We start from the raw sequence: 21,038 nt of genomic DNA, 5'->3' as shown, positions 1-21,038 counted from the left end.
TGACCCCACTTCGGTCCTTCTGGTGGAGCGAAGGCTGGTTGTGGAGCCCCCAGGTGCAGCCAGGGATGGAACGCTGCTCCGGCTGGAGCTGGGCACAGAGGTCGGCGCAGGTTCTGCACAGCAAATCGTGCTTCGTCTGCCGCGGTCGGCGGCGGGGGGGGTCCTCATGCCATCGCATACGCCCGTGTCTTCATGCCTTCAGTCCTGTCGCTGGTTGTCGCAGAGTGTCTGCGTGTCGGGGTGGCTCCCAGGGGAGCTCCGCCGCGGTGCCGGCACTGTGGGTGCTTGGCTCATCCCTCGGCGCAGGAGGGGGCCGATTTCACCTGCTCAGCCCGTCTTCAGCCCCCAGGCCATTAGGAGGCTGCCCAGAAAGGGCTGGGGGACGGTGGCTGGCTGCGCTGAATGGGAGCCGGCCGGTCCCCGTGCCGCTGAGCCGGCATTTCAGACAATGGCCGTGCCTGCTCCCGTCCAGCACCGTCTGGCCCACCCTGACCGTCAGCTGATGTTTCCCCTCTGCTGCACAGCACTCTTTGTGTCAAAGCTCTGGACATTGTTCTGCCCGCGCCCGGCATCCCTGCCCGACTCCCAGCATCAGCTGCAGCCACCCTGCCTGGCCCCTGAGCCATGGCCCCCAGCCCCTGAGCCCCGGTCCCCAGCCCCTGAGCCCCAGCCCCCAGCCCCAGCCCCAGTCCCGAGCCCCAAGCTCAGCCCCGGCAAGGGGCCAGCGCTGCCGACGGGCTGTGAGCCTTGGCTAGTGCTGCCCAAAGAGGTCAGGGTAGGGGTAGGGTAGGGTTAGGGTAGAGTTAGGGTCATTAGGGGTAGGGTTAGGGTTAGGATTAGGGTAGGGTTAGGGGTCAGGGTCATTAGGGGTCAGGGTCATTAGGGGTAGGGTCATTAGGGGTAGGATTATAGGTTAGGGTCATTAGGGTTAGGATTGTTAGGGTGGGGTTAGGGTCACTAGGGGTAGGGTTAGGGTTTGGGTTTGCGTTAGGATTAGGGTAGGATTAGGGTTTGAGTCTTTAGGGGTAGGATCATTAGGGGTTAGGGTCATTAGGGGTAGGTTTAGGGTAAGGTCAGGGGGTTAGGGTTTGAGCTAGGGTCATTAGGGCTAGGGTAAGGTTAGGGGTTGGGATAAGACTTGAGGTTAGGGTTAGGGTTACGGTCGTCAGGGTTAGGTTAGGGTTGGGGTCATTAGGGGTAGGGGTTAGCTTCTGTTCTGGTCCAACGGGATCAGCAATAAACCTGGATACACAAGCCATGCTGACTTTCACAGGTCCCTGCTTTGCTGAGCACCTTTAACATTTTCTTAGCGCAGGTTTTTGCATTTAACTCCCAGGAAGGCGTGGAGCTCTAAGCCCAGGGGATTTTTAGGGCGCACAAGCGAGGAGACTCAGTTCTACACCCTGGGTTCAGGCGCAGGAGTGCTCGCTGCTGGCTGGAGGCACGGCGTTACCTCCGTGTACGCAATTAGCTGTTGTCTGGCCCTGGAGATTAACCTTCTGTGCCATCGCCATTGAAACACTGCTGGGCCAGCTTCCCCTCGCATTAGCTGCGCCAAGGGTCAGGCGTTCGCTGCAGACTGGGCTCATTTTTCCCCTGCAACACAATTTGTCACCTGAAATGCAAAGCTTTTTGCTTCCCAGCCCTGGCACCGGGCAGAAAGCTGAGCCCGGAGCCAGGCTCAGGTTCTAGTTGCGGTTGAGATTCTGAGGGGAGCTGGCTCTGAAGGAAAGCAATGGAGCAGCTCGACTGACCCCTCCGTGTCCGGCCACGATGCCTCTGCCCTGCCTGAGCCCCAGGGCACCCTCCTGGGTGTCTCAAGCCACGGACGCTGCTCTCTCTGCCCGCAGCACCCGCAGTGAGCACCGTGCAGGTGCCTGGAGCCACATTCCCCCGCTCTCCCACACAGGCAGGGTGTCCCCAGGGGTCCCCATGGCCCACACGGTGCCCACTGTCAGGGATGACGGGAGAAGGGATGCGCCCTCTTGGCTCCCAGAGCTCAGCGCCGGGAATTCGGAATGGAAAAACACACACAAACGTACCCTCCCTCCCCCAGCTCATCTGAGACCAGCAGGGAACAAGAAATAGGAAGAGTCCCAAGTCATAGAATCACAGAAGGATTTGGGTTGAAGGGACCTTAAAGCCCCCCCAGTGCCACCCCCTGCCCTGGGCAGGGACACCTCCCACCAGAGCAGGTTGCTCAAAGCCCCCTCCAACCTGGCCTTGAACCCCTCCAGGGATGGGGCAGCCACAGCTTCTCTGGGCAACTTGGGCCAGGCTCTCACCACCCTCACACCAAAGAACTTCTTCCCCACATCTCAGCTCCATCTCCCCTCTTTCAGTGTCAAACCCTTCCCCCTCCTCCTATGGCTCCCCTCCCTCATCCAGAGTCCCTCCCCATCTCTCCTGGAGCCCCTGCTGGAAGGCTGCTCCAGGAATCACCACAGCTTTCTGGAGTACATTTTCATTCTCTGCTTTAAGTGAGACACCCAGAGCTGGAACGGACAGGCCTTCCCTTGTTGCTTCAGTCGGGTCCACACCGTCTCCCAGCCTGACACGTCTGCCTTCTCTTCCATCCATGTCCACTTGCCTTCGCCTTCACCGGGCTTGTCCATTTTCCTGGGCCGTGCAGAGTGTTCCATCGTCGGTGTGTTCTGTGCCTGATGGTGTTCCCCGACCCTGCCCTCCCCCCTGCAATGTGCTGGGCTGGCTACGAGGGTCAGACCAGGGCTGGACCCTGGACCTGCTGTGGTGGGTCGTGGCTCTCCCGATGGTACCCACAGGGTCTCCTTCCAGAACCCTGTCTGGCTCTGCCCCTGTGGTGGAGCAGCAGCAGCTCAGCCCAGCAACAGTTCAGGGTCTGCCACCCCGTGCTATGGCTTGTAGGAAGTTATGGCTTCACCAACTTCATATGTTACTCCCATTTTTAAAAGTAATTGTCTCCTGCTGTGCAGTAGAGCGTTCTCCATGGGTAGCTCCCATGCTCATGGAGCTTCTGGCTGCATTGCTGCATGACCATCCTGGGGTCCTAAGTGGGCTCTGCAGACTTTGCTGGTCCTACACGATCTGGCATTAGGGTTTATTAAAAACTCACGATGTTAAATGAGGGTCTCTGGCTGAGCATCCGAACAGCAGCACAGAGCTGGCCTGGTCACACCGATGGTCGCTACGTGTTCACCTTCTGCTTCAGCTGGAGGAGTCAGCTCTCCTGTCTCTCTGTCAGCCCCAGAGGCAAGGAAGATGCTGAATCTGTGCTAGTTCTAGGACTTCTTCCCTGGCCGGCTCCTGCAATTAGCAGACGGAAGTCAGATCCCAAGGAGACCGAGGAACTCTAGAACTTCACTTCTTAGATGTAGAAACTGAAATCTCTCTCCTCTTTCTGCGTTGTAGCGTTGTGTGACGTGGATGGGGGAGGCTCTAGCTCTAACCAGTCCCCGTGCAGAGGTGTCTCAGTGGTCCACATGCCTTCAGGCAGGGAGGTTTGTCCTCTGCAGACTCTTTCATTGTCCCCAGTGTCTTCCACTTCTCCAGCGTTGGCGGGTCTGCACTCATCCAGGGACTGAAGTCTTGGTGTGGTGGCTGGGCACCTCCAGTGATGCGTGTGGGATGCTTTGGGTTCCTTGGCATTCTCCTCCCCAGACAGACAATTCCAAGTGGATTGGTCGGGGTTTGTTGTCTTCCCAGTGGTTGGACACCGCGACGGGACTTGAGCTGAAGGCTCTGAGTCTGAGGACGCTTGGCTGGAGGAGCTGGGTTTGTTCCACACTCGATGCTCCTCAAGAAGGCCACTCTTGGGCAGATGAGCTTGTGCTCTCCTGCCGACTGCCCTGTCTCCAGAGCAAAGGCAGCAGTCCTTGTTCCAGGCTGCGGCTCAGGAGCTGGGCATCGGAGCCATGGGAGAGGGATTATTAATATTGAGGAATTCTTTCAGAGCAAGAAGTAAGACTTGGGTCTGGGCGTGTTTTTCAGAGAAAAAAATACCAGCGATGAAGAACAGAAGTAGCTTGTTGGTTTTCAGCATGGAAAAAGGCTAATATCAGACAGGCAGATGTTTTATAGCAGGGTCCCGTTTCATTTAATATATTTATTAGTTGTATAAAACCCACTGTGATTAATAAGAATTAATGATTTGCAGAAAACATGGAAGTTTTGGGGGACATAGAACTTGGAGAGGACAGTGAAGAACTAGAAGGAAACTCACCAAGCTAAATGAGCGCCCTGTGTGACAGCAGAGACAGCTCAGTGCTAATAAATGTGAGGAGATGGGCAGCTGGGGGCAAGAGCTGGATTCTGTGGGCCAAAGAGCATGGTCCCCATGAGCTGTGGCCATCTGATGGTGGCAACCTTCCTGATGCCTCCAGTGCTCTCTGCACCACAGGTAGTGAGGAGAGAGAGCTGATACTGAAGGCTCCAGGAAAGCTGGGGGGGGACTCTTGATGAGGGAGGGGAGCCATAGGAGGAGGGGGAAGGGTTTGACACTGAAAGAGGGGAGATGGAGCTGAGATGTGGGGAAGAAGTTCTTTGGTGTGAGGGTGGTGAGAGCCTGGCCCAGGTTGGCCAGAGAAGCTGTGGCTGCCCCATCCCTGGAGGGGTTCAAGGCCAGGTTGGAGGGGGCTTGGAGCAACCTGCTCTGGTGGGAGGTGTCCCTGCCCAGGGCAGGGGGTGGCACTGGGGGGGCTTTAAGGTCCCTTCAAACCCCAACCATTCTATGATCCTCCCGGGGACTGACACAAGGCTGGCCAGCCTGTCCTTCCTGGGGTCCTCCTCCTTGAAGACAGGAGCTGTGTGGTGTTACTGCTCTGCTGAGCACCTGCACCGTAGCTGTGAGCCAAGACAGGCATCAAGAGGGGGCTGACACTTGCCAAATATTAGGCTTAGACGAAGCATGTTGGTTGCCATAACAACCCGATGGGCTGTGGAAGGCAAAGAAGAGGGATTTCCTTCTGGGTGCTGAGTGTCCTCCTGGTTGGTGGCTGAGGGGGCTGAGCCCCAGTATAGCCAAGGTGCATTTCCTTTCCTAGAGAAATGCAGCGCAATGTCACAGCGCAAGGTGAAGCCCCTGCAGATACCCCCACCACCCTCCTTCTGCCTGAGTGCCACATGGGTTGCCATTCCCACTATCTGGAAGCTTTCCTGCCCGGTGCCACCCGAGTTCTTTTCCCAAACACCAAGTCACCAGGTCCTAATCTCTTTTAGCACTTGTACTGGCCACCATCCTGAAAGGAACAGACATCAGTCTGGTCCAAAGGACCCGTCCTTCTCAGAAGAGGGGTGCAGAATCCCAGAATGCTGTAGGGTTGGCAGGGACCTCTGGAGACCACCCAGTCCAACCCCCTGCCAGAGCAGGGTCACCCAGAGTACATCCCACAGGAACAGCTCCAGGGGGGTTGGAATGTCTCCAGAGAAGGAGACTCCACCACCTCTCTGGGCAGCCTCTGCCAGGGCTCTGACACCCTCACAGCAAACAAGGTCCTCCTCATGGTCAGATGGAGCTTCCCATGTACCAGTTTGTGCCCGTTCCCTCTTGTCCTGTCCCTGGCCACCACTGGAAAAAGACTGGCCCCATCCTCCTGACACTCACCCTTGAAGTATTTAGAGGCATTGATCAGATCCCCCCTCACTCTGCTCTTCTCCAGACTCAACAGACCCAAGTCCCTCAGCCTTTCCTCAGCAGAGAGATGTTCTAGTCCCCTCAGCATCTTGGTAGCCCTTTGCTGTGCCCTCTCCAGCAGGTCCCTCTCCTTCTGAAACTGGGGAGCCCAAGCCAGAGGTGCCCAACCTGGGAGTTCTCCCCAGAACATGGACCTTTCCACTGGAAATGTTGTCTGGGCAGAATGTGAAGATTTGGGGTGTTTGCCTGGGGTTCCCCGCCAGGTTCCAGGCTGGTCTGAATGGCCGCAGCAGGGCTGTCCCGTGGGGGGAGGCACATGCTCATTATACTGCACTTGTGCCGGTTGCGTTTGGGAAACATCAGCTTTCTTGCTGATGCACAACACAGTCACCAGGCCCCTTCATAAGGTCTCAGACCCCTGTGAAAGGTGTTTCGGGAAACATTAGACCATCTGCACGTGTCCAGCGCTGCCGAGCTGTCTGTGTCAGGAACGGCAGAGCTGTACCAGAGGTAACCCAGCTGTGCAGACCAGGATCCATAGGACCAAGATGCCTGACTCAAGGGCCTGCATGCCTAATGCTGCCTGCAGGTTCCACCTTTATTTCTGCTCAGGAGACTCCATGCAGAAGTGTGACAGCTCTTAGAGGGACAAAATTTAACAGTTCTCTTCTGGTTTGCTCATAGAATCCTAGAATCACGGAATGGTTTGGGTTGAAGGGACCTTAAAGCCCCCCCAGTGCCACCCCCTGCCCTGGGCAGGGACACCTCCCACCACACCAGGTTGCTCCAAGCCCCCTCCAACCTGGCCTTGAACCCCTCCAGGGATGGGGCAGCCACAGCGTCTCTGGGCAACCTGGGCCAGGCTCTCACCACCCTCACACCAAAGAACTTCTTCCCCACATCTCAGCTCCATCTCCCCTCTTTCAGTGTCAAACCCTTCCCCCTCCTCCTAGGGCTCCCCTCCCTCATCCAGAGTCCCTCCCCAGCTTTCCTGGAGCCCCCCCTTTAGGGACTGGAAGGGGCTCCAAGGTCTTCCCGGAGCCTTCTCTTCTCCAGGCTGAACCCCCCCAACTCTCTCAGCCTGTCCCCACAGCAGAGGGGCCCCAGCCCTCCCAGCATCTCCGTGGCCTCCTCTGGCCCCGCTCCAACAGCTCCACGTCCTTCCTGTGCTGAGGACTCCAGAGCTGGACACAGTGCTCCAGGGGGGGTCTCCCCAGAGCAGAGCAGAGGGGCAGAATCCCCCCCCTCACCCTGCTGGCCACGCTGCTTATGATGATTTTGTGTTCATCTGACGAGGAGCTCTTCCAGTGCTCCCTCAGCATCGTCAGCCCCCAGATGCTGGTGGAGTCACTGCATTGCCTTCGGGAGGGACAGTATGTTGGGCACAATTAACCCCACCTGTTTGTAGCCGTTTTTCAGGTGTTCCCTTGCAGCATCCCGTTGTTTTTCTCCTGTGAAAGGGAGGAACTCTGAAGCACCAGATTTATCTTCCCTAATGAAAGTGCTGGCAGCAGTAGTGGAGTCCTGAGAAAAAAAATAATGACAGTGGGAAATTAGATCACCTTCAGTGAAAACCCTTGTTCTCAGTAGTTCTTCGGATGAGCCTCACGCGCTGCTGGGCACCCTCTTACCTGTGGGCTTTCTTTATGGGGATAAGCAGCTCCTCTCCTTGGATCCTTTTTGCTGGGAGCCAGGAACAGATTTCTTGCCGAAATTCAGTAGTTCAGGAAGAGCAGTGGGTTGACAAATGGTCCCTGAGAGCAGCTCATCAGTCTCCCAGTGACGTGGCCACCACCGGAGCCGGGGGCTGCTGCTCTGGGGGGGCTCACGGGGCAGAGCACACGGCGCGGGGGGCAGGTACTGGTCCAGCCAGGACCACCCAGGTCTTCCCCTTCCCCACAGATGGGCCGGGCAAAGAGGAGGGGAAAGGAAAGGGGAAAAAAACTCATGGGTTGAGTTAAAGACAGTTTAATAGAACAATAACAGAAAAAAATAGGGAAAAAATAATAATAATGGTAAAGTACAAGATGCAGTAACCCAGCACAAGTCACTCTCACCACCCGGTGATCGGTTCCCCAGCCCATCCCCAGCAGTGATCACACACTTCCACCCCCGGCCACCCCCCATTTCTCCACGAAGCCTGAGGTCTGTGGTACGGAACGTCCCACTGGCCCTTCCATCCTTCTGTCTGTGCTCCTTCCCAGCTTCTGTGGGAGCTGAGAAAGGTCCTTGAATAGTATAAACATCACCTAGCAACAACTCAACCAATATGCGTTATTGACACCGCTTTCATACCAAATCCAAAAAAACAGCGGCCGCTTGAAAGAAAATCAACTCTGTCCCAGGTGAAACCAGGACAGGAGAGAAGGGCTTTCCTGGCTCCTTCCTGACCAGGCTTCCCTTGGCCCTCTGGTCAAAGGGGCTTCCTGGAGGTTCTCTGAAGAAGTGTATTTACTTCCAGCTTTTGAAACAGGCCTGTGGACCTTCACCAGCTCCACCAGGAGGAAACTCATCTGAACAGAGCCCGTCAGCCCGAGCTGGGGCAGGCATGGGGTTGGGGAGTCCTGCTGTCCCCTGGGCACCATGAGAGCGTCCACCCCGTGCCAGCGGGTATAGGTCCTGTTTGGTGGTTGTGTTACTTCCACAGTGACTCGTAGCACAAGTGCTTCTGATTTTTGGTTTGAGGGCTATCCAGGGAGACCTTCTTTCCTTTCTGTGCTCCTCCCCTTCGTCCCCCCTTGTCAGGGACAGTTCTCATGAGACAATTCTGGAAGGCAAAATCCTGTCAAAGTGGGTGCTGTAGAGGTGTCCCGTCCTCTGGGCATGCACCATTCTAGGCAGGAGGCCCCAGAGTGTCCATCTGCATTCCGAGCAAGGAGAGAGAGGATTAGTCTCCAGCCCTGGCCCTCAGGCACAGCCCGGCCATGGGCACAGTGCCGAGCTCTGCGCCGGTGGAGAATCACGAGAGAGGTCTCGTGTCTCACCAGCGAGTGAAGGTTGTTCATCATAGGAGACAAGTCCTTCATGCAAGTGTGAGGAAAAGCAATAGAGAAGCTTTTGAAGGCCGGTACGAACACACCTGGAAGCCAAGAGCAGCAGCACGAAAGACTTGCCGAGGAGAAGCGGAGCATTTCTCTCTGGAGCGATTAGAAGTGCGTTCCTCTGTTGCTGGGTCTGTCCTCACCTTTGCTACCCTCGGAGAAATTTGGACTGAGATACAGAGTTCTAAGGAAGAATCCTCATCCATTAGTGACTCATTCAAGAAGTCTGCTTTTTAATACCTTCAGTGAAAGTAATCCCAGAAGGGTTAATTAGCTGTCCTACAAGTGCGTAATCCCTCTTTCATTGGTTACAACTTCCCTTTTCATCAGGCTGGTGTTTCTTTGTGAAGCTGCTTCCCCTGAGACCCCTCCTCCCTCTTTGCTGATTGCAGTCAGGTCCCGGCGTGTGCTGTGGGCACCGATCAGACCTTGTCTTCTGCCTCTCAAAAGACTTAATTTTTTCTGGCTACGCTGACGAAGAAATCCAGGCAACCCATCTCCTGCTGCTGCTGCTGCTGCCAGACTGCCACCGCCGAGCTCCACGGCACAGGGCTTGAGAGCTGCCAGAACCTGCATTTCAGGTGTTCAGAGAAGACAAGCTTGAAGGCAGCCCCATAACGGTGATTAGGGCTGTCACGTCCCAACTCACAGAGTTGGGCCACCTGTGGCCACCAGTGATCCCACCATCTCTGGGCTGCTGGTCTTCCGAGGCCCGGCTGGAGCACCACCAGAAGCAGAAAGTGAAGACAGCATTCTGTTTTTCTTATTGAGCTCCCCAGTTACATTGACTTGATGTTGCCTAGAGGAGAAGTGGACGACGCCGTAGCACTCACGAGACCTGACAAAGCTGAAGTCCTCAACAGCAGCACCCTGAGATGTGGCAGCACTTGGCCTCGGCTGCCACATCTCCGTCAGTGTGTGTTCCTCGGGCAAAGCGTGTGACACGCCAACACCAGCCTGCGGTGACGAGGAGCAGTGATCCAGGAACAAACCCTCTAAGCAGAAGTCATCGCTGCACAAAATGTGCAAGTCCTTGGCAGGGATCACAGAATCCCAGAATGATATGGGGTTGGAAGGGACCTCTGGAGATCATCTAGTCCAACCCCCTGCCAGAGCAGGTCCACCCAGAGCAGGTTGCACGGGAACATATCCAGGCGGGTTTTGAATGTCTCCAGAGATGGAGACTCCACCCCCTCCCTGGGAAGCCTCTTCCAGTGCTGATACGGTGCTGAGGTGAGCCATCACACCCAGAAGAACTTACCTGGCTTCAGAGCAGGGTGAAGGGCCTGTGACCGAATAGCTGGACCAGTGGCCCGTAATGAAGTCAGCTTCCAGAGCTGGAGAAGACGTCAGAGACTGGTGGGCTGTCTGCGTGGCTGGCAGAGCAGCACTGCTGACAGTGTGGAGAGCCAACGGCACATTGCCAACAGTCCGTTGCACTGGCCAAGCCCAGTGTTCTGCAGAGAAGAGCAGACCTACAGACTACATCTGCTGGCCAGCCATGCCCAGAGAGGTCTCCTGTGGCACTGCTGTCTCCCCGCTGCAAGGACATGCCGGCTGTGGAGCTGATTCCTCTGTGGCTCCAGCAATCCCGTTCCCTGAGAGCAAGAAGAGCCAACGTCCCAGGCCCCGAAGGCTACCAAACCCAAAAGAAACTGTGCTGAGAGGCAGGGAGGCCTCGCCAATAATGTGGGTCTCTGTGGGACCCACATCTCCGTGGCTGGCAATGCCCAGGCTGCCGGACAGCCCTCGGGCATCCACCGCCCCGGTGAGGAGCACAGGCTGCTGCGGGGCTCGGCACCCTCCGGCTGGAATCTCCTCTCCCTTCACAGGCTCTGGCTGCAGTTACCCCCTCTGTCCCACCCTGGGTGGGTTAAACAAGCCTTGGGCACATTGGCTGCCGTGTCTGCAGCCATTCCTCATCGTGTTCACCTTTCTTGAACATGAGTGACCAGAACCATGCTCAGCATTTCAGATGTGAGTGCGGTGGTGTCTCCCCTGGCGACGTGAATTCATCCTTAATTCTGTGAGAAACACACATCTTGGATCTTGCCTGTTTCTTTTGCCTTTCACAGAATCATAGAATCATAGAATCATGGCATGGTTTGGGTTGGGGGGGACCTTAAAGCCCCCCCAGTGCCACCCCCTGCCCCGGGCAGGGACATCTCCCACCAGACCAGGTTGCTCAAAGCTCCATCCAACCTGGCCTTGAACCCCTCCAGGGATGGGGCAGCCACAGCTTCTCTGGGCAACCTGGGCCAGGCTCTCACCACCCTCACACCAAAGAAGTTCTTCCCCACATCTCAGCTCAATCTCCCCTTTTTCAGCTTAAAACCCTTCCCCCTCCTCCTAGGGCTCCCCTCCCTCATCCAGAGTCCCTCCCCAGCTTTCCTGGAGCCCCCCCCTTTAGGGACTGGAAGGGGCTCCAAGGTCTCCCCGGAGCCTTCTCTTCTCCAGGCTGAACCCCTCAACTCTCAGCCTGTCCCCACAGCAGAGGCCATGCGGCGTTGGTACCTCCCAGTCACCCCCTCCTGGGATCTACCAGAGCTTTCTCCCCCTCCATCGCTCCCAGGCGAGAGCCGAGCTCTCTGCCAGCCCCCCGGGCAGGGGGCTGTCTCTTGCCCCGTCACTCTCCCTTCTGTCTCTTGTGCCGCAGCCCTCAAGGTCGATCGGCTCTTCCCCGTCCGTACTGATGGCGCTTCCCAAATGTGACTCATCGTCAGGCTCCTTTATAACCCTCCTGCTTTCTGTGCCAGCCGGCGGGGAGGCAGGGGTGAGGGGAACCGTGCCTGAGCCCGCAGACGCTGAGCAGACCTTCACATTGGCCTTCAGCCCATCTTCGCGGGCCACCTCTCTAAGAAACCCTTCGTGCTCCTGAGCCCCCCAGAATTGTGGGTCCGGTGCAGCGTGTGCGTGTTCGTGGCAGTGTGACCCGTACCCCTGGCACTCCTCTGGCCAGAGCAGGTTTTCCAGGGTGTCCCATCTGTTCCCGGGGAGGGGGCGGGACCTGAGATGGGATGGCGGAGCTCAGAGGGCGGCAGGGGAGCTGGGGGACGGGGCTGCGTGCGGGGGCTCCGTGCAGACAGCCCGAGGATGCTGCTTTGGTGACCGATGTCACGTACAGACACCAGGGAGCTGTGGGTCGGTGGCATTTTGTCGATTAGCTTGGAGGACCAGCACAGTGACATTGCTGACCCAGACGGGTGGCCATGGACTATTTAGCCGTGCGATAACCAGCCCAGCCCCAGTAACGACAGGCCTCTTGGCTCGGGGCTGCGCGGCCCTGAGGCAGCGGGGTCTTCCTCCCCTTCCTCCCCTCTCTGGCTCCCTCACGGCTGCAGCATTCCTGCAGTGGGGCTCCAGAGCTGCCGCAGGACATGGGTTCCTGCTGAGAGCCCTCCTGGGAGCTGAGACCCCACCACGGAGCAGGACCAAAGCCCCAGGATGGGTTTGGTTTAGCTGCCAGGACAGAGACTGCACGGGAGCCCCAGGTCTCAGCCGTGTCCCCAGCCGCAGTCAGCGGTGGGTGCTTGTGGAAGGGGACCCCAAAGCAGGGTAGGGACGGAGTCGGGCCCAGCAGCGCCTTCCCTGTCCCCCCCAGGCTGAGGAACGCAGGCAGCTCATTGTGCTTGAAGGACTCATCCTCCATGACCTCACCCTCTCGGGTTTAGACAGAATCACAGAAGCGTAGAATCATCCAAGTTGGAAGGGACCTTTCAGATCATGGAGTCCACCCATGGACCCAGCACTGCCAAACCCACCACTGACCCACGTCCCTCAGCACCACGTCTGCCCGGCTTTGGAATCCCTCCAGGGATGGCGACTCCACCACTGCCCTGGGCAGCCTCTGCCAAGGCTTCAGGGAAGACATTTTTCCCAATCTCCATCCTAAACCTCCCCTGGCGCAACTTGAGGCTGTTTCCTCTTGTCCCATCGCCTGTTCCTCGGGAGAAGAGCCTGACCCCCACCTGAATCCATTTCTTCTCTAGTACCCAGGGCACTTGGTGCCAGGGCAGGCAGCGAAGGCAGGAGGCGATGGCAGAGGGAAGGCCTGCGTGCAGCCTGGCTTGTCCCCCATCAGACTCTCGTCGTGGTGAGCAGTAGGGCCAAGTGCTGCAGGAGGGGCTGTCCCCTGCCCGGCTCCGTGGCCTGTCCCCACCACAACGCAGGATGAGGCCAGGGAGGTGGACATGGTGTAGTGCAAGGGGAAGAGCCATGCAGGCACCTCTGGGCTGCCTGAGCCCGCGCTAACCAGTGGTCACCCTCGGGTGAGGGTCAGACCCTGCTGCCTCCATCCTCAGGGTGGTGGGATGGTCCTCCCGTCCCCACTCCATTCCCTGGGGAGATGCCGGAAGGATCCCTCTTGTCCCAGCACTGGTTTGCTCCGAGTCCGTGGTGGGACCCACGAGCATGGGGACGTGGGACAGTCAGCGAGGGGAGACAGGGGTCCCCGGTGGGAGACAGGGCCGGTGGCTTTCGTGCAGCTTGGGCAGGGCGAGGCGCAGGATCTTCAGCTGCAGCAGGTCTTGGTGTGTGCCCAGGGGCCACCTTCCTCCCGGGCAGGCGGCCGGGGGCTTCAGAGCGGCAGCAGCGGGGAGAGGTCTGGCCGGGAACCGGAGATTCAGGAGATACTTGCTCGAACCTCTTCTACCTCCTCTGGAGCAGCCCTGGCAGGGCTTGCAAGGAAGTCTTGGCTGAGGTGCTCCGAGCCGTGTCCCCCGAGCGCTGCAGACCCCCCCACCCCGCCTCAGCCCTCCAGCAGCTCCCCACCCCCCCCACCCCCCAAACTGTGTGTGTGCTCCTGTGTCTGGGGACCTGCGCCTCACCCCTGCCCTCTGCTCTCTCTCCTCTCTCTCGCTGTACCGTTCTCTCTGCAGACTTTTCAGTAGTTTAGGAGAACTCAGCACCATTTCCCAGCGGAGCTCCGGGACCACCTACACAGTCCGACCTGGCAGTCGCTACCCCGTAACCCGACGTACCCCCAGCCCCGTGAAGCCGGCTCTGGATCGGACGGAGCCCCTCAGCACCGTCCGGCCCTACGGTCTGACCCCTCCCACCATCCTCAAATCTTCCAGCCTCTCCATCCCACATGAGCCCAAGGAGGTGCGCTTTGTGGTGAGGAGCGTGAGCGCCCGGAGCCGCTCCCCGTCCCCGTCCCCCTCTCCAGGGCCGCCCCTGCACACCCTCCACCCGCCTCGGCCCTTCATGCAGAAACCCCTCCACCTCTGGAACAAGTACGACGTCGGGGACTGGCTGGAAAGCATCAACTTGGTGGAGCACCGAGACAAGTTTGAGGACCATGAGATCGAGGGCACGCATCTGCCTGCCCTCACCAAGGAGGACTTTGTGGAGTTGGGGGTGACCCGGGTCGGGCACCGGATGAACATTGAGCGGGCGCTCAAGCAGCTGGTAGACAGCTGACCGTCCCAGGCAGCCCTGGCCTCTTCCAGAGCCACCACGGGGGGGTGGGGGGGGGCGTTTCTACTAGACTAATAAAACCCACTTTGATTCTCTTTCTATTCTGAGCACTGCACTGACGGGCGCGGAGCCGAAGGGGCTCCCGCCCGCTCCCACACCGCCCCCCCCGGCGAGCCCCCGCTCGGCCCCGCCGGCCCCCGCGACGCCTTCGGGACAAGGAATGTTGCATGAAATACATCCTCGTTTCTGTTCCTCCCAGAGAGTCTGGCCTGTATATCGCTTGATGTGCTCTTCCCCGGGGGCGTCGCTGGGGGCCGGCGGGGCCGAGGCACCGGGCGCTGCCCAGCCCCGGGGTCCCCGTGGTGGAAGGTGGGGAGCGGGACGGGGCCGGCGGCGCGGTCAGGAGCCCAGCCCTGGCTTTAGGGAGAGGGCTTCTGCCGTAGCCCAGGCGCTTGCCCAGGTTGCCCAGGTGTGTCAGGCAGGTTGGAGAGCGGCAGGGAGGCGAGCGGGACGGGCGCGTGCCGCAGCTCGGGCAGGTCGGGGTGTCCCATGGCGTGGAGACCCCCCAGCTGCCCCGAGCCGGCGGGAGGCACCGCGGCCGCGGTGGTGGCCCCAGCCCCCGCGCCGGTTGTCCCCGCCGGGGTCGGAGGTGCCCGGAGGGCAAGGTCTCCATGGCGCAGAGGTCTCCGAGGAAGGGCAGTGCCAGCGCGGCGGCTGGGCGGTGGCGCCAGCGGTGACACCCAGACCTGCTCCCTCCCCGTGCCAGCCAGAAGAGCCGTTCCCGCGGGAGAGACTGGCCCCGGACTCTGTGCTGCTGCTCGGCCGGCCCCGGTGAGAGAGGGACTGAAACCGCATGGATAGAAGCATGTTTGGGGATGTCGGAGGGAGGCTGGTGGGGAATCCAGCAGAAAACGCTTTGCCAACGTTCAGTGGGGGGGGTGGGGAGGGAGGGAGGGAGATGTTTTATTTCCTCTTGGTTTGGGGTCTTGTTTCCAAGGGGGACACGTTGATGGATAATATATAATCTCCGTGCATTTATATAGAGAGCAGCTGATGATCTACAAGAGATGATATTGAACTACAGGATTCCCACTCCGTCCTAGTCATCCTTATTTTGCATCTTTTTAATCAGCTATATATTTGAAAAGAGAGAACAAATATCTATATATCTATATCTATAGCTATAGCCACCTGATTTTGTTATAATTTTACTAAATCTATATATCTGGACTTGTTGAGATGCTGGCGAGGTGGTGCCTGCACCCCTCCCCTGGGACGCCCATGGCTCATGGGAGTTTTTAGCGACTGACTGAATGAATGTTAAAAAAAAGTCTTTTTAAAAAAAAACACCACAAAAAAAAAAAAAAAAAAAAAAGAAAAAAACCAACCAACCCCAACAGCTCCTTTCAGACACTCTGGATTTTAAAGATTTAGAAACACAAAACAAAAAAAAAACTTGGTTTCTTGGGACACACCGAGTCTTCCACCCCCCGCCCGCCGGGCAGAGGCTTCCACCACCCGGCAGAACCCGGCGCCTCTGGCAGGCACCGCGTCCCCGGGGAGCCACCGCCGCCCTCACGCCCAGCGCTCCCACCGGGCCACCGGGCCACCACCAGCTGGGCCACGATGGCCGGTGGCAGCGGGAGGAGGCCGGCATGCGGGTCCCGTGGCCGGGCTGGCTCCGGCCACGCCGCTGGGGACCCCGGGGATGGCAGTGCCGCGGTGGCACGGTCACAGGGGACACCGAGGCAGCAGGGCTCGGCGATGGCCACTCCATCAGCCGATGGCTTTGGGGGAGCCGGAGTGACCCAGGCACTGGTGGAGGTGGCGTCCCCGTCCCCCAGCGTGGTGCCCGGTGCCCCCTCCTCAGCCGTCCCCGGCCCCTCAGGGGTGGCCAGGGCTCGGGAGGGGACGGCTTGGTGACCGGTGTTCCCAAAAAGCCGAGTCCCCCATGAAGGCATTAACTCTTCTGGTGCTAGAGGGAAGGACAAGGAGGTTCCTTCTGACCCTCACACATCTCCGAACCTTTACAACCTTCAGCCAGGGAAAAGGCCCAGGCCCAGGCCGGGGGTGGCAGCCCCCCCTGGGCACCAGGCCCTCCCCGGGACGGTCCCTGCCCTGCGCCGGCGCACCAGGCCCTCCCCGGGACGGACCACGCCGAGCTGCCGTTCCCTGTCCCCGAGCTCCCGCGGGGCGCCCGTCCCAGCGGCTCCATGCAGAGCTCCCCGGCAGCCGCCGGTCCCTGGGGGTCCACAGCCTCTCCCCCCTCCCCGGGCGCCATCCCGCTGCTCCCAGCCGGGTCTGGCACCCAGGGATGGCGTGAGGGGCTTGGAGCTGGACCGGCGAGCAAACCAACTGCCCAGGGTACCCCGAGCCTCGCGCCCCCCAACCGGGCGAGCCAAGAGGTGTCCGAATCGCGATAGCAGCCATCGCGTCTGCCCGAGCCCACCGCCTGCTCTCCCGGGGGTGTGCCATCGCACCCCGGCAGGCGACCCCAGCCCCCTCTGTGCCAACGCTGCCGCTGTCCCGTGGGACCTGGCACGGGGACCCCGCAGACCAGGTCCTGCCCCTTCTGCCCCCATGGCCACAGCCTGGCCGGTCACCCCTCGGCCACCGTGCACCCCACCACCTCTATTTGCCCCGCCAGGCCCTTGCCACGCGTCCCCTCCATGTTCCCGGCACCTTCAACCCCCCTGTGCACTCCCCGCCATCACCCCCCTGTACATCCCCCACCATCACCGCCCTGTGTACCCCTCACCATCGCCCCCTGTGCACCCCCTGTCATCGCCCCCCCTGCTCTGCCCCGCTGGGCTCTGCACGCCTTGCCCGTGGCCAGCAGCATGTGCAGCAGCATGTGCAGCCGCGTGCATGCCCCGTGCCCCAGCTCAGCATCCCCCCCCGGCCCCCCTCACCCTCCATTGCCCGCGCCCCGGCTCCTTCACCCGCCCCAGCACCGCTTGGCACCCACCGGTGGCAAGGGCTGGCTGGCACGGGCAGGGACGGTCCCGCTCCGGAGACGTCCTGTGCCATCACTGCCGCTGCCACCGCTGCCACCGCTGTTCTCGCGCCCCCCGGCCCCGCGCTCGCTCCCTCCTTCGCCATCCAGAGCCCCACAGCTCCGTCCATCTTGTCCCTCTGCCGCGTCGCGCACGCTTTGCAGCACCCGCGTCCCCCGGTGCTCACAGACACCGGCCATGAGCCACGCTCGCCGCCTGTCCCCTGCCACCAGAGCTCGGTTCTCCCTGCCACCGGAGCTGGGCTCTGCGGGCTGAGGCTGCCTCCCCAGCTCCGTGCCTGGCGAAGCGGCACCAGCACGTCCCGGGGTGCCGGCGAGCACCCAGCTCCTCCGCATCCCCCCGCACACCACAGCCCCCCGAGGAGCCCCCACTGCACACAGAGGGCCTGGGCACGTCCCCGGGTCGGGGTCGCAGCCTTTTTCCCAAACCCTAGAAATCAGGATTCCCCAGGAATTCATTTGGCTGCTTGTTCCTGGCACTGCTTCCACAAGGCTGCTCTGGAGCCCCCCGCGGATGGGGAGATGCTGGTGTGCAGCCCGGGGGTGACGCGGGGACCTGTGCCCGCTGGCTTTGGCCCCTGCTGCCACTTGCTTGCAGAGCCCCCCGCCATCCCCGCTCGGGCTCCATCCCCTGGGACCCCCCAGGGCTGGCTCCTGCTGCGGGGACACGGGTGGCAGAGCACGCTGGGGGTCCGCACGCTGTGGCTTGGCCAAGTCTGCACTGCTGATGGCTTGTCCCCGGCTGTGCGGCCCCTCGCCTGGCTTGGAGCTGCCAGTGCCCTGCAGACCCTCCGCATGACCCCTGCCCACCTCTGCCTGCCCCTGCCTGCCTGGCCACCTCATCCCACCGCCGACCCCTTCATCTCTTCCCCTGCCGCCCTTCATTCCCATCGCGCTGCTGGCTCCATCCCCGCTGCGCCTGCAGGTAACGGAGACCCTGGCAGCCCTCGGAGACCCCGGTGGCCCTCAGAGACCCCAGTGGCCCTTGGAGACCCTGGTGGTCCTCGGAGACCCCGGTGGCCCTTGGAGCCCCCCATGGCCCTCGTGCCCCCTCGGGGCGGGCGGCAGGCGCTGCTGGTGGAAGTGTGAGGTGTGTTAGCCTGAGTGCAGGCTGCCCGGTGGGTACCCGCCGGGCGAACCCCGAGTCTCTGCCCCTTCCGCAGCTGTTTCTGGGGCAACCCCAAGAGACCCCCCGCCTGCACCCGCCTCTTGCCGCAAGAGGCCAGAAGTCTGCAGAAGCGCAACTGGGTTTGTTTTTTTTCTGCAGAAAGTTCGGTCTGGGACCCGGGAAAGCTGGACGCCTTCTTGCCATTTCCGAGGAGCCCCCCTCTGGTTCCCCCCGCTGCCCCCTGTCCTCTTGGCCAGGGCTGGAAATGGTGGATGCACCGCTCTGCCCCAGCAGCGCCGGCGGCCGCGCCGCCCTCCCCGTGCATCCCAGCTTCCCGCACCAAAGCAGCTGCAGCCGTACCTGTGTTGGCAAACACTGCGTGACCCCCCCCGGGGACACCACGGCTCGTCCCAGTCAGGCCTAACACCAGAGAAGGCGACTTTCCACCACGCTGCCACCCCGTCACCCCCCCACCCCAGTCCCCGGGGGCTGCCCGGGGCTGCCGCAAACCTGCTCCCCTGCCCCAGCAGCCCCACACCTTCATCCTCCTCATCATCCTCCCGCCCAGCGCTGTGCCCCCCCTGTCCCCCCACACCCACCGCGGACGCGTGGCAGAGCCGGGGCTCTGGAGGTGGCACCGTCCCCAGGCAGCACCGGGGACACCGGGCGAACCTGCTTCGCCGCGGTGCCTTCGTGCTGGGTGCCGAGACCCCCTTCTGCTGACCTGCTTGTGCCCCCCCACCCCGAGCCGCAGAACCCCTTCCCACCCTGTCTGCGCCCCCCGAGCCCGCGCCACCGGGACGGCCACGTCCCGCACCTCCCCGGCGCCCGCAGGGTCAGGTCCCTCGCCCCAGCGATGCGGTGCCTTCACCAGGGACCGCGGGCTGGCCGAGGGCTGAGGTCTTGTCCTGTGGCCGTTCCCCACCCCCCCCAGAACCGTGACCCCCCGCTAACGCAGCCGCTGCTGCTTGACGTTTATTTTCTCAGCTGAAGCCGAGAGGATTTCCCCCAGGTGTAGATAGCGCTTTCCTGCCTCTGTATCTATTCTGGCCGCACCGGCATCTCCGCTCCCGACATCTCCCGGCCCAGTGAGACATTTTGCTTTGAAAAGCCATCCAGGAGAAGGCAGAGGGGTAGCGGGCGAGGAACCCACCCCCGGCGCCCGTGGCGCGGCCGGCACCAAGCACCCGCAGCCCTGGGCCGCGCCGTCCCGTCCCGCCCGGCGGTTACTGTGATTCTCATGGCTTCTCAACGACTTGGGGTTTCTGCTGTAAAAAGGGATACACTTTTTTTCTTTTTTTGGGGTTTTTTTTGGGTTTTTTTTTTTTTTTTTGGCTTTGAAGGGTTTGGGTTTTTTTTTTAAAAAAAAAAAAACAAAAACAAAAACAACAAGTTGTTGGTATTTTTCCTTTGTCCAGACTGACGCCATCGCCCCCCCCCGTTCTCCATCAGCTCCTGTCTGTAATTCTGACTGTAGGAGAAGAGAAAACAGAACCCAAAGCGCTTTGTTCCCGGGGGGGTGGTGATGAGGGGTTTCTCCGGCCCCCTTCCCATCGGGCACAAAGTGCAGGGTGGTTTTCTCTCTGTCCCGTCCCCCCGCGGGCAGCCCCCACTGCCGCATGCGTGTGTCACCCGCGGGGACCCCCCCCTCACACCCTCTGCATGTGCATATTCCGGCTCCCGCCCTCGCACCCGCGCGTGCGACCACGGCCCCGGCATCCACACTCTTGTTTCTTTACCCCGACGGACTCACCTGTGGGTTATATATATATATTATTTTTTTTGTTTGTTTTTGGGTTTTTTTTGTTCCGTTTTTAATTTGACAGGGTCGGTTTGACTTCACCCTTATTTTGTATGGATTTTTCGGAGGAGCTTTCTCCTTCTCCAGAGTCATGGAGGTGTGGCCATTCGCCTCCTGCCCTTGACGTTGTGATACACATACCCCACAGAGATCTATGTTTCTTATATTATATTATTATTATTAATTATTATTATTATTATGTAATAAATTTATAAGAAAGCTCTGCTTTGTTCCGTGGTGTCTCTCCGCTCCGGCAGCCCCCAGACCAGGGCTGCTGTCTGGGACCCCTCCACAGGGGATGTACTGGGACCCCTGGCATCCCCAGACCCCAACCCTGGGCAGCTGTAGCCAGCTGTGGCTTCCTGCCCACTGGGGGGTTGTGTGCTCCCCCAGCCCCAAACCAGCATCAGGGATGGGGGGGGGGGGAGTGAGGCTGGGCAGGAGCGACGTCCTGCTGCATTTGGGGGGGGGGGGGGGGCGGAGTGGCTCGCTGCTCCCCAGGGCTACTGGTCTGTGCAGGGTGGCATGGGACAGACCTGCACCCATAACCCCTCCACACCTCAGGGCTCCCCGGGTGGGGGGGTGGCAGGTTCCTGGGGTTGGTAACCCATGGTGGGGAGCCAAAGGCGGAGTGTGCAGGGGGTTGCTGATCTAGGAGGGGTCTGTGCAGGGAACCCATGGCCGTGGGGCTGGCAAGTGGCACCATGACACCAGCCACGGTGGTCTGAGGGATGCTGTGCCAGCGCAGGCTCCTGCCCACCCCACCCTGCTCATGGGGTCCCACCACCCCCAGGGACTGCTGCCACCCCACCCCGAGGTCCCTGCCCTGGCAGTAAGTCCCCATGTCCCTCCCCAGCCCTGAGCCCCCCAGGGTGCCCGGCCGCCCCGTGGCCATTGCCCCGCTCCCAGGGTGGGCTGCGGAGGGGCTGCCTCCACAGGGAACCCTGCCCTGTCCCCCCCAGCCCTGGGGTCTCCCCACGGCACCGACCCAGCATTCCCAAGTGCAGTGCCCCCCCTGCCTTGTCCCCCCCAGCCCTGGGGTC

At 60.5% G+C, this 21,038-nt stretch overlaps 1 protein-coding gene across 1 annotated transcript in view; it reads left to right on the top strand.

Moving 5' to 3' along the window:
- Positions 1–14,073, top strand: part of SHANK3 (SH3 and multiple ankyrin repeat domains 3) — a 352,413-nt gene extending 338,340 nt beyond the window's left edge. The window contains exon 23 of the mRNA XM_074166270.1: positions 13,530–14,073. Within this exon, the coding sequence (XP_074022371.1) occupies positions 13,530–14,073 (544 nt within the window). The remainder of the gene's footprint in view (positions 1–13,529) is intronic.
- Positions 14,074–21,038: the final 6,965 nt, after the last annotated feature.

This window comes from Numenius arquata, chromosome 2 (assembly GCF_964106895.1).
Source record: "Numenius arquata chromosome 2, bNumArq3.hap1.1, whole genome shotgun sequence".
NCBI classification, from domain to species: domain Eukaryota; kingdom Metazoa; phylum Chordata; class Aves; order Charadriiformes; family Scolopacidae; genus Numenius; species Numenius arquata.
The sequence above is the reverse complement of the archived record's forward strand: the minus strand, read 5'-3'. Positions and strand labels throughout refer to the sequence as shown.